This window comes from Solanum verrucosum, unplaced genomic scaffold (genome assembly GCF_900185275.1).
Source record: "Solanum verrucosum unplaced genomic scaffold, falcon-dt-bn FXZP01000138.1, whole genome shotgun sequence".
NCBI classification, from domain to species: Eukaryota; Viridiplantae; Streptophyta; class Magnoliopsida; order Solanales; family Solanaceae; genus Solanum; species Solanum verrucosum.
In genome coordinates this window covers 1547911-1560968 of record NW_026020134.1, presented here as the reverse complement: position 1 = coordinate 1560968, position 13058 = coordinate 1547911, and the positions used below count along the sequence as shown (strand labels likewise).

The following is a 13058-nucleotide window of genomic DNA, read 5'->3' as shown; positions in this document are numbered from 1 at the left end:
TTGCCATTATTTGGCAAATATTTTTGGCAAATAACCCAAATTCTCAAATACTAGAAAAAACTAGTATTTGGGCCAAGTCTCATTATTTGAGAACTTTTAATAATTCAAATTCTACACCAAACTTTTATCTTTTACAAGAACACCCTCTATAGTAGTTGTTTGCATTGTTTTACATATATAATTTTTACGTGAACATCAAAGTAGTGATGGAATATTCAGTGAATATGAAAGTGATGATATGATTGTTGATGAAAATGATAACAATCGGCTTAGGATAACAAAGTTAAGTGCTATGTAATACAAACCTATGGTTAGTTTTGATATTTTTTAAAACTTATGGGTATAAATCATATTTCTTAAAAAGGTGAAATATATTTTCCAAATACTATGTCCAAACACAACGTGAAATTTCATTGTTATTCTTTTGATTATTTTCGAAATATTTTCCTAGAAAATATAAAATAATGAAGAATTTCACTAAATAATGAGTAAATATGATGAAAAAAAGATCTTATACATTTCATATAATATAAGACTAAAGGAAGTAGCATAAATACGTTGCACATATATAATCACATAAATAACCTAAAAATCACATGAATAATATCATAGTGCATATGCACTTATTAATTCCAGAAATATGAAACTTGGGTTTAACTCAACTCTAAAAGTTAGCTCGTGAAGAAAAAGTTTGTCCAAGTCCATACAAATAAATTACCACCAGTCCATTCCCTTATGAATGTATGTGGATGGTAACCCACTCTAACAACATTACTTCCCTAACAACTTGTAGTTGGGATACAAAGTATAAAGAACAAATGTATCCCAATTACAAGCTTACAATAACAACTTCTTTTAATCAAGTAGATTCCATAAGTCAATTTCAGCAGAAAAATCATCATTTTCTCCTAGTTGCATGGGTGGTAAATTAAGAGAAATGTCACCCCAACTTTCATGACTTATTTGTCCTTGTTGCATGGAGTTACCTTCACCATTTAACAAACTTGTTAGTGTTTTTTCATAATTAGTTACAGCTTCTTCTTCTTCTTCTTCTTCTTCTTCTTCAACATCGTCATTGCAATTTTCCAGTAAATTTGTCCACCATTGATCTACGTTTTCCATCAATGCATCTGGAGTTTGCTTCTCACTTACTATTTCCTTGCAATGTTCCTCCTTGTCCACAATTACAATATTATTTGTAATATTCTTCTTTGTGCTTGAGAAATACTTTAGCGGTTGAGGTTTTATTATTTCATTCTTAGTAATTTCTCCACACTTATTGTTAATCTTTTCATGAGGAACAAATTTAGTAGTATTATTTACCTTCCTTAGAAGGTTTGTGTTCCAATAGTTTTTCACATCGTTTGCTGTCCTTCCTGGAAGTCTACCAGCAATAAGTGACCATCTACATATAATAACGTAACATTTAGATGAAATAGTCACACATATATATTATATTAATCAAATTTATTAAAAACATAAACTAGCATGCCTGTTGCCTAGAAGCTTATGAAGCCTCAAAATGAGATCCACTTCATCCGGAGCAAAGTCACCTCTCTTGATATGTGGCCTTAGATAATTCAGCCACCTCAGTCTACAACTTTTCCGACATCTATTCAGACCTGCAAGTACATGATTTTACAAAGAATGTCACATAAAATGAGACAAACAGATAAAATAGCACGGTAGTTAGTTTAATTACCAGCTCTAGCAGGAACAAGATGCCATTTTCCTTCACCATACTTATCAATACATTTTCTTAAAAGAAAATCTTCTTCATCAGTCCATGAACCTTTCCTCACTCCCAATGAAGACATAGGTGAACTGTTCATGATATATTATACAACTTTTTTATTGTCTATATATACTTATATACACATGTCTAAAAGGTGCATTAAATTGTAACTACCAAGTTGTAGAGAGCCTTTTACAAATTATTAACGACAACTGTTATAAAAGCCAAATTGAACACTCATTTTCAACACACAAATCCAAATTTCCTACTGTAGCTATCCTGCCAGCTTCGATTGGGAAACCCATCTTTCATGACAACTATTTTTTTCGATTTTCGGAGTAATTTTTATTTTTTTTCCCCTATTATTTTCTTCTGTTTGATGTGACGATATTTAACTGAGCATGTATTGACAGGCCAAGTATTTTCAAAGAACCAAAAATATCATTTAGCTGCTAAATGGCCATAATCATGTGACCTAAATATGGCTACAATATATATAAAAAATCATATTAACCTTTTTGCTTTGGAAAAAAAAAGTTAACTTGTACTATTTTCTAAATTTTAGATGTTAAGTACAACTAAAATTTGGATGTTAGTTATAACTATCATTAATTGTGAGAGGGGGACCAATATTTAAAAGGAATTTTTCGAATATTCCCATAGTTTCGGCTTAATAAGAGATTTAGAGATATATTATGCTTAATTACGATTCATAGCTATATGTTAAAAAAAGGAAAGAGGCAACTGAAATTGAAATAGAGAGGAGAGAGGCGAACCAAATTGGTTTGTATTAAGGAATACAGTGTATATGTTCCTTGTGGATTCACTTTGTATTAAGTGTATGAGTGAATTATACAATTGTATCAACGATTACAATTGTTCAAGTGTATATGTTCCTTATGTATTCACCCCGTATCAACTGACTATAGATCAATTCAATTTTCCTAAAAAAGTTTAACAATATTTCTCTTTCATTCCAGTGATTTTGAACCACGAATTCAACATAATATCAGAACTGAATTTGGAAAACTAAAATTATTTTTCATTCCAGTGATTTTTAACTATTTATACATGTGTAAAGTAAGGATTAAAATATTTCCTAACTAAAAAAAAAAAGACTAATCATTTACACTTATGCCACTACTCAACACTAACGTAACTAACTAACTAATTTATCTAATCTAATCAACATTAACTTTATAATCTCACCAAATCAGAATTGTGGTTGAGTGATAATTAAGTACTTCTTCATTCTTAATTAGAGGACTAGGATTTGAGTCTCCTTGGTACGGAGTCGACTTTGTTACCGTTGATCATGGCAATAGAGTGTAATATTTTTTTCTTTGGTTGAAAGATACTAGTCTTCAAACAACACATGGCAATTATGAATCATGCTTGATATATAGTTGTCAAGGACGAAACATCTATTCAAGGAAATATACAAGTTGAATCTTGTCGTGTTTTATCCTCAATACTTACTCTGTTTTAAAATAAGTGATGTTTTTAATTTAAACAAATTTATTAAGAAACTACTTAATTCCTAAAAAATAGAAAGTGTTTTACGAACTTAACCTAATTAAAAGTCTTAAAAAAGAAGTGAGTCCTTTAATGGTGTAATATTTCATGTATTAAAATAAGAATAATTTTAAAAGAATAAGATTAATTCCTTTTTAAACATCACTTATTTCGAAATAAACAAAAAGGCAAAAGCATAATTATTATTTAAAAAAAAAAAACGAAGAGAGCATTGTTAAAAAAAAAAAAAAAGGTCAGAAGGTTTGAAGTGGCTCAATCAGATCAAATCAAAGCAATTGATCACGAATATATACTTAAGAGTTTTACCCTTTGTGAGTTTTGTGAAACTTATTTTTAGATTAAGGTAAATGATCCATTTTGATGACAATATTTTGACACTATGACGAGAGGGAGTTGCTCTGATGATAAATATCTTATTCACTTTCAATTCGAAAGTTGTGAGTTTGAGTCACCAAGAAAGCAAAAGGCGTGAAATCTCCTAGGAGTGTAAAAAAAGAAGAAGATATTTTGACACTATTAAAAACAGTGCGAAAAAATCGAAGAAAAGAAAATCGATGACAGACATGATCAATTCAAAAAATTGAGGGAAAATCAATTTATTTAGTCGGTTTTTATTTTTCTAAAATAATAATAATAATAATAGAAAACCAACGAACTTTAGGAAAATCAATGGACGTCCATCGACAATTTTATGTCAAAATACACGAAAATTATATTAAAAAAAGACTAAAAATTAAAAAGAAAATCAATGCAATCCCTCGATTTTATTTTTTCTACAAAAATCGATAGATTCATTTTTGAAGTAAAAAAACAATAAAAATATCATCATTGAGCATGTATGATCGAGTGGTAAAATTGTTCAAAAAGTCATAAAAAAAAATACCAATGGACAGGATAGGCTGAAACAAATAAATGCAAAATCGACGAGGTACAGTCCATCCATTGGCGTCAGTTTTTCTTTCTAAAAATAACTCTGATAGTTGATTTTAACCCAATTCTTAGTAGAGTGAATTAATATTTACTCGAACGTTTTAATTTATGCGACACTTTTCGAATTTCGAGATTCAAACAAGTCTATCTTTGATTGTAAATTTTTCATACATTCCTTTAAATATTTTAAATTGTCAATTATTGTGACTTATAGTACTTCTTACGTAGTTTATAGATATATAAATTTCATTCCAAAAAATTGAAGATTTCATGTGTAAATCGTCGGTCAAACTTAAAATATTTGACTCACAAAAAATGCCACATAAATTGAAACAAAGGAAGTACTATTTTAGCCCTCACTGTGACCCAATTTGTAGTAGAGTGAATTGTGTTCCACTTTAGTCTAGATATACTTAACATATTTGATATGCTTATTATAATTTTTTATTTCATGCTAAAAAAATACTCATGGCATAACTATATTACATAAAGATGGTGCATTTTACTTTCGACTTATAAGATCATATATATAAATTACTTTATATAAATAGATAACATTTAGATAAAATAAAATTGTTCAGATGGTAAATATTTTTCACTATGGGTGTATATGACCGGGTTGGTTCGGGTTTTTCAAATATCAAACCAAACCATTTGTGTAAAATTTTTAAATTTATAAACCAAACCAAACTAATAAAATTCGGATTTTTTTAGATTTTTCAACCTTGGGTTGGTTCGGATTTTTCAATTACCAAACCAAACCATTGTGTCAAATTTTTAAATATATAAATCAAACCAAACTAATAAACCTCTGATTTTTCCAGATTTTTGGATTTTTTCGGTAAAGTTTGAATACAAACATATAATTAACTTGTGCTCCAAATATTTCTTTAGTCCAACCAAAATATATTTATCTAAGGTGTTTCTTAAAAAAATAACACAAAATATGAGATGAGTACTGATGACACAAAAATATTCAATAAAAAATAATAATGAAATCATCATATAAAATAAATATTGCAAAGTCATAATGAAAATGATCATCCTCTAATTTAAAAGTACTAAATTATGCTAAAATAAGTTTAATAAGTATTAGTTACATTACTAAATATTTAAGGAAAATTAAAATTAGATATGTGCCCTTAACTATTTAATAGTGTATTTTAAAGGTATATATGTGCCCACGTGGACACATTACTATTTATAATTTTGCATTATTTTTTATGTCCACGTGCCAAATATATATGTTTAAAATACGGTATTAAATAGTCTAGGGAGATAATAGGTCCTCATGAAAATTTAGTATCGCAACAGCAAATCCGACCAAAGTTGGGGTATTTTTCAGACCCTTATTCCTTTTTTTTAATAAACATGAAAATTCATAAATTGTGAATCAAAATTTCCTACAATGAATAAGCAGCAGCACAAATTACATTTCGCCATGTTTCTTTTATAAATAAATCTTTGTGATTACAAACTTTCAAATACACATAAATTTTACAAATATTAACTAGTCAATAATAGTAGTAACTAGTTATTCTTTAATACAATTTTTTACCATAGTACACATACAATATCTTCACCTCGAACATTAGTTATCTTTTTTTTTACAAAATTTAACATGATAAATCCTCTTTTCTTTTTTTACAACATATAAATTTATAAGTTATGTTTTCTTAATCCATATACAATTTTATCGAATCATATTTTAAAAAAAAAAAAAATTGAAATTTAAAATCATGATCACAGATTACATGCATATATTGATTTGAAATCATGATTTTATATCGAACTACACAAGCTAAATGAATGAAAACTGATAAAAGTTATTGTACATCTGAATTCGATAATAACTTACAAAATTATTGGCGACAATAAGTAGTTTTTTTCGTAGAAAAGGATATATATTATATATATAGTTAAACATTCATCATTATATTTTTCCGATTACTATCAATGATTACAGATAAATTATCACAACAGATTAACTTATTATATAGACTAGAATGTTTGCTTGCAAGTGTTACGAGTGGACAATAATTTATTTCCATTTTGGTTAGCCCACAAATGATAGGATAGGGACTTCACATTCACAATAGTCAAATGTCAATATTCAATACTAGTAATTATTTCGTCCTTTTGGGAACACTCGATAAAATAATATTAATTGTTACCAAGTTTGGTTAGGCCATAAATTATTTTTATGTATAACTTACATAAATCTCATAGTGTATCTACAAGAAAATATAGAATTGGCAACAACCTTTTTGCAACAATAGTGATATTGTTGCTAAATATCAATAAATGGCAACAACTTTATTTGTTTGTTGGTATAGAGTAAATTTTTAACCACGACTTTATTTATTGTAGGCAAATATCTTAATTTTGTTGCCATATTTTGTGTGTATTATAGTAAATTTAAAATATTAAAGAAATTTGCAACAATATTTTTTCGTCGTTGTTAAAAATATATTTATTGTTGGTAAAACATCATTTTTTCGCAACAACTTATTTTGTTCGTGGTTGAAAATTATTTCCCAATTTTTCCGCAAAAGAGAAGGCGGCAAAACTTCCCTCTATAAATTTTTTGGCTCAAAACCCTTCCCTCTTTTATCCCAAACTGTTCCAAAATTTCATTAAACACTAAAAGCTGCTATGTTGGAAATGGAACGATTGGTGCCTTACTCAAGTGGAAGTTTTGAATTGTAAGTTTCTTCCTTCTAATGTCAATTTTTTCAAGCATAGTGTTTTTATTTGTCCGGTAAATATGCAAAACAAGTGAGTAAGATTTGCAATTATTTGGGTATGGAGAACTTGTAGATGCTTCATCGCTGGGGATTTTGTTTCATGACTATTACCCAAAAGAAATCACAAACATTTGCGTAGTGAAATGAAAGGGGCAGATTTTAAATGGTTAGTACTTGAAATTTTTCATCTTTTAGTAACTCTAAAATTTGTAGTTTTTGAAGAATTTTGCTTTGTAAAGATTCAATATAACTTTATTGAGTATGTTTGGTGTTGAAACTGAATTTTGAAGGTACGATGGGTTCTTCCAGTCAATGTTAGCAACCAGTATGTATCCTTTTCAATATTCATACCGAGTTCCATTCTGTAAATGAGAGGTAGCCTGGATGCTGAATTGGGTTTCTCATATATAGTTTCATTGACTTTGGGGTTTTGTTTTCTGAAAGAGATTTTGGGGATAGGGGTAGGGCCGTAGGAGTAGGGGTAGGGGAAATGGCCAGGGGATTAAACGGTGGGGAATCAAACTTTTGCAACAAGGTGAAAGTTCAGGTAGCCAACCAACCGAGCTACTAAGATTCCCGGGCTTGTATCTTTGGTGTTCATTATCTTGAATTGTTTTATCTTTCCTTAACTGTTTCTTTATTAGAATCATTGTGGCGATAAATTGGAAGCGGTACCATCTTTGTATATATCATTTGCACATTTGGATTGTGGTGGGTATTAAAGCAATGCTTTGTTTACTGAAAATTGGTGTAGTATTTTTTGGGAAGACTCAGTTGTTTCCCTTTTGCTAATCCAGGTTGACTATACAACAGTACTGTTTCTTTTTTGGCTCTTGATGTTTGTTGATAATGGACTTGCTGCTGGAATGGGATTGTAAGGCCACCTCTTTAAGACTATAGTTTAATTTAGTTTCAGTTTGTCATAGATGGGGCATTGATGACAATAAAAATAAACCAGTATAATTTTACAAGTAAGGTCTAGGAAACCTAATGTGTACACAATTTTACCCCTACCTTGTAAAGATAGAGAGCCTATTTTAATAAGAGTTAAAAAGATGGAGGGATTTTGTGAACATCCAAACTAAGTAAAGAGAGAAAATTGTAGCTATCACAAATGTTCAATCTCTTTACTTCGTTTTTTCACTTTCCTTTAGATGTGCAGGACGGTGGACGCACAACTGGAACAAACAGATTGTATGTTCTAAAGGAAATTGCCTTCAATAACCTTTTCCAACTTTACAATCAAGTTAAGTAGTTCTTTCAGACAAAGCAAGGTATATACTTTTCTCTATTTTCTGTTATATTACTCTTGTAGTAAGCTGCTGACACTATATTCATGGGAGATATTGGTCATCAAAATGTCTTGCAACTCGTACAAGATTTGATTCAGAGAAGCACAACTAGTTCGGTAGGGTATAACTTGTACTGTCTCTCTTGAATTATATTTGTTGTCTGAGTTTGGTGAAGTGCTTTAGCAGCTTGATAAGAAAGTTAATCCCATACTCAACAAGATATGTGCATTGTGAAATTCTATAAACTATAGGTCAGTCACTAATATGCTAGACAAACCTGAGGTTGCTGTGCAAGATACTTATCTAAGTGCTATTTGCGAAATGTCATATCATGCTATGCTGGAGTATACTTGTTTTATCTTAGGATTACGGATTACCAATTACCAAATCAGATAGATATAATCTGTCAAGTCTTTTAGTTTCTATTAGTGATCTGCTTATAAGAAATTTATCTCTCAAATTGAACCTTTGTTGCATTTCCAAAAGGGAAAAAGTGCAAAGCTGACTCAGGCGCTGGGGTATACTTAATTCTAGACTCTATTACTCGTTATCTCTTTTTCCTTTTCCTTATAATTATCGTTGACACTCATCTTGTGTAGAGAGGCCCAAAATTTACTTTTGTATAACATTGTTGGACTAAATCGTTATTTAGAGTTATTTATTTTCTGCAGAATACTCCATTTTAGTCATCTTAAACGGTGTAATTTAGGCACCACTATCCCATTCCTCTGTAATCACACTTATTTTGCATTTGAAGATATATTTTATTAAAAAGTTTCTCAGGCATTATTTAAGTGCTTGAATTACATTGAAGAAAGTGAAGTCAAAGGACCTGCAATTGCTTTGATCAATACAAACTTAGGTAAAAATAGGGACAATGGAAGAAAAAGATCCATATAGGTGATAACTACTAGTTGAGGATAGGTATTAGACTTGTATAGAACTTTTGATAACCTTGTATAGAACTTTTTCCTTGGTAATGATTAGTAGTTGTATAGTATTAGTGCTTGAAAGATATTGATTTGTGTTTTGATGGAAAAAGGGCAATGTATCTACAGAGAAACTTGTGAAGATTCAGATTTCATCTCCTTTGAAGAAGCAACTGGTTGATGATTGGGAATTCATCGTGCATCATAATAAGGTATATATGTGTAGGAATTGACTAGGTTTATTTGTTGTAATTGTTGTTGATGAGCTCATTAACAATTGAAGACACAAGTGACAATAACAACTACACTTCAGTCCCAAATAAGTGATGAGAAGTTTTCTGTTGCTCATCAATAGGCCATTCTGTTTATGTAGCTGATAGAAAATCTGATTGCAAAAAAACTTTTACAAACTTTTATGGAAACTGGAAGTACTCCAGACACAAAAAACATGGATTCCTCTGTTTCGATTTCTAGTGTTTTGTGGAGATTGACTCCTATAATTATTTTTTTATCTAGAATTTTAACTCCAATCATACTATTAATGTTGCTTAGCAGGAGTCGTGTTCCAACAAGACCCAAGTCCTAGTATTGGATACATTGTGGATGTAATTAAAGCATTTTCTTGTGTTAGATGTTGGGAGGGAACATAGATGAGTGACCAGCCATTGAAAATGGGAAACCCATAATAGAGCTATCAACGAGAAGTAGAATTGTTTAATCATCTTATCTCAACTTGAAACCCTAAAAAAAGGCACAGACAAATAGATATAGGCGATACCTAATTTGCTTTTGAGATCTTTGCTGATTTACTAGACTATGTTCCTCCCAGGCCACAGCTAATCTAAACAAGATTAGAATATTACTAGATAACATGACACTAATTTGTCCAGCTACATGTATGTATTCTTCCCTACAAGTGGCATGATGGAGTTGATGATCATTACAATATTTCTTTAAGTGCAAATGAAATAAGGAGAGTTACCGAGAGATCAAAGTGAGTTGGGGACGTAGTTAATTGTATTATTATGCCACTTTCTCTGCCTTTTAAATCTATATTCGTTTAATTGATAACTTTATCAAAATATAAATATATTCATCTTTTATTTGCAGGATGAATATGCATAATTCAATACTGCTGCCGTACAAGTACTATTGGAAGAAGATTTTTTAAAATTAGTAGTAGGATTAGAACATAATGACCTTGCTTATATTATTATTTTTTTACAAGGCATTTGTACGGTTATTTAATTTTTTGAAAGCAGTAAATATCTAGTATATCAATATTATGTATTGACTTCTACAGATTTATATAATTTTTAATTTTTGAAGAAATGTGCATTACGTATGTAGCAACTATTCACAAATTGTTGCCAGAGGTATATAGAGATATTCGATTTATTGTAATAAAAATCATTGTTGCCAAAAGTCTGTCTAACAAGTTACTGCTAACTTTTTGCAACAACTAACGCTGTTGGTAAAAAAGTTTAATTTATGGCAATATTAAATTTTGTTGCGAAAAATTATATAAGCCACAACTATACGAATGAAAGGCAACAATATTTTTGGTTGCGTTAGTAAGTTTTTGGCAACGATTTATTATGTTGTTGCAAAAACTTTTCCCATCGGCGTTTATTGCAACAACATGCAACAACTTTTTTATTGTTGCCAAAAGTACTTTTGGCAACAATATCTAACATATGGCAACAAATTTTTTTGTTGGAAAATGCCTTTTTTCTTGCAGTGACCTAAATTACATCTTATTCCTACTCTTTTCTATTTTACAAAAATCTCTTAAAATATCAGTCATCCCGATACATAAGTTTCATCCGGATACATTAACTGTGATACATTATAAAACTTGATTGTTGCGCTTAATATGGAATATTAACGTAAAATTGATTTTCTCCCCCAAATCACGCATAAGTCATAACTGATTTTCTTTCCCACAAATCACATAAAACTGATTGATTTCAATGCATTCCAATCTGTAACAACTTCACAAAGTTCGAAAAATCAAATTTTCATCTTCTCTGTCAATTCGAAATCTTGAATCTCAAATCAACCATTGTAGATGATTGGACAAACGATTCAGGATTTCGAATCATCAATTCGAAATCTGTTGTGGACATTGTGATCATTATTGTGTTTTGATGTGAATACATAGAAGGTAACTAATCTACATATGTTTGTTTGTTTGGCGCTGAGTTCCAAAAGAATATTTGCTGGGAATTTCTTGTGGCTGGCCCTAAGCAAAGGCATTGCAGCAAGACAAGTTGGGCTTAGATTAATTACTAAAATTGACATGCAAATTACTGTAAATGAATAGAGTATAAGCGCCACCAGTATAGCAGATGGAAGGTTCACAAGCTTTGGGTTGTCATGTGAATTAATGTGTAAAGATGGTTGTTGATTACTTAGGAGTTAGGACTTCTGACTTCTGTCTTGTATTTTGTTATGATAAAAAAGGTAAGAGATTAGTTGTTCTGTATTGTAAATTATTATTTCTCAAATTTTGATAAATAAAGTCGTCATACATTGCTATTTCCAGAGGTATTTCGTGAGTTGGTTATTGATAAATTGGTATATATGTCACGACCCAAAAATGGATGTGATGGCACTCGTCTTATCCCACCAAGACAAGTCAACCTAAAAATCAACCATTATAATAAAATGCGGAAATTTTTATAATCAACTCAAAAATACCCCCAAAATCTGGTTGTCACGTGTACAAGCCTCTAATGTGTTATAACAAAATTGAAAGAAAATACAAGTTTCAAATGACATTGTTTCTAGAATAAAACAAGATCATAATTAAGGAGAAAGAAGGTCCGCTGAAATGACAAGCAACTACCTCACAAACCTTCACAAGAAGCCTCAGACAAGGAGAAGAGAAAATATCACAAAGGTCCGGGCTAGTAACCTACAAAAAAAATGTAGTAGCAAGGGGTGAGTACCAAACCACACCGTACTCAGCAAGTAAACCTCTAAACACAAGCTAAGGGGATAGAATACGGGTACTCCTTACACCCCAACCGAACCTCCACAACTACAACCTGCATAAAACCAACCCAACCTAACAGTTCACAATTTACAAGCACATATCTCAACAACAACATTCTAACAATCACCTGTTCTCAACAACAAGCTCAATGTTCATCAATTACAACCTCCACAACTACCAGCTCAACCTAACCGTTCATAATTCACATAGCACACAACTCAACAACAACACTCTAACAATCACATATCCTCAACAACAAGCTTAATATTCATCAATCAAAGTTTCACAGAAAGACACTCACAAGATTAACAAAACACAATATCAAGTTCACTAATGATAAATATGTGCAATGCAATGTCAAGTATAGTGATGCATGTCTGACCTAGTGATACACACCTGCTGTCTCTTTGTTCGGGACCCATGAGGGGCATATCTGTCCATGCATCCATCGCGGCACGCGATACGACCCTCGATAATAGTAACCATCGTGGTGCGCGATACGTCCCTCGAAATATAGTATCCATCGCGGCGCACGATACATCCCTCGAAATGGTACATCCTCTTTAATTTCTTATTCCTTCTCAATTGCCATAACACTTGTCACAACTTTGTCTCAGAACAATGCAAATGACATATTCACACAAATAATGAGGAGATGACCATTTCATAACATTGCACAATGCACAACAACACAATCATGATACAATATCAACAATGATTCAACAAGCCTTTCAAACCATTCTCAACACATCACACACAAACAATTAATCACATTGCATTTTATTACCCTTTTTCCATCATTAGAATTAAGCAATATGGACAAGTCAACCCATCACCAAGTTTCATTACCCCCAAACACATATTACAAGGAAATGCACGAATTCCATA

General features: G+C 30.9%; 1 protein-coding gene across 1 annotated transcript; it reads right to left on the bottom strand.

The window, feature by feature from the left end:
- Positions 1 to 855: 855 nt before the first annotated feature.
- LOC125827397 (transcription factor MYB113-like) lies at positions 856 to 1832 on the bottom strand. The gene is made up of 3 exons (XM_049506712.1): positions 1703 to 1832; positions 1493 to 1622; positions 856 to 1405 (listed from the first exon to the last, which is right to left on the bottom strand). Exons 1-3 carry the CDS (start codon positions 1830 to 1832, stop codon positions 856 to 858), a joined length of 810 nt encoding a protein of 269 aa, XP_049362669.1.
- Between the last annotated feature and the right edge of the window lie 11226 nt (positions 1833 to 13058).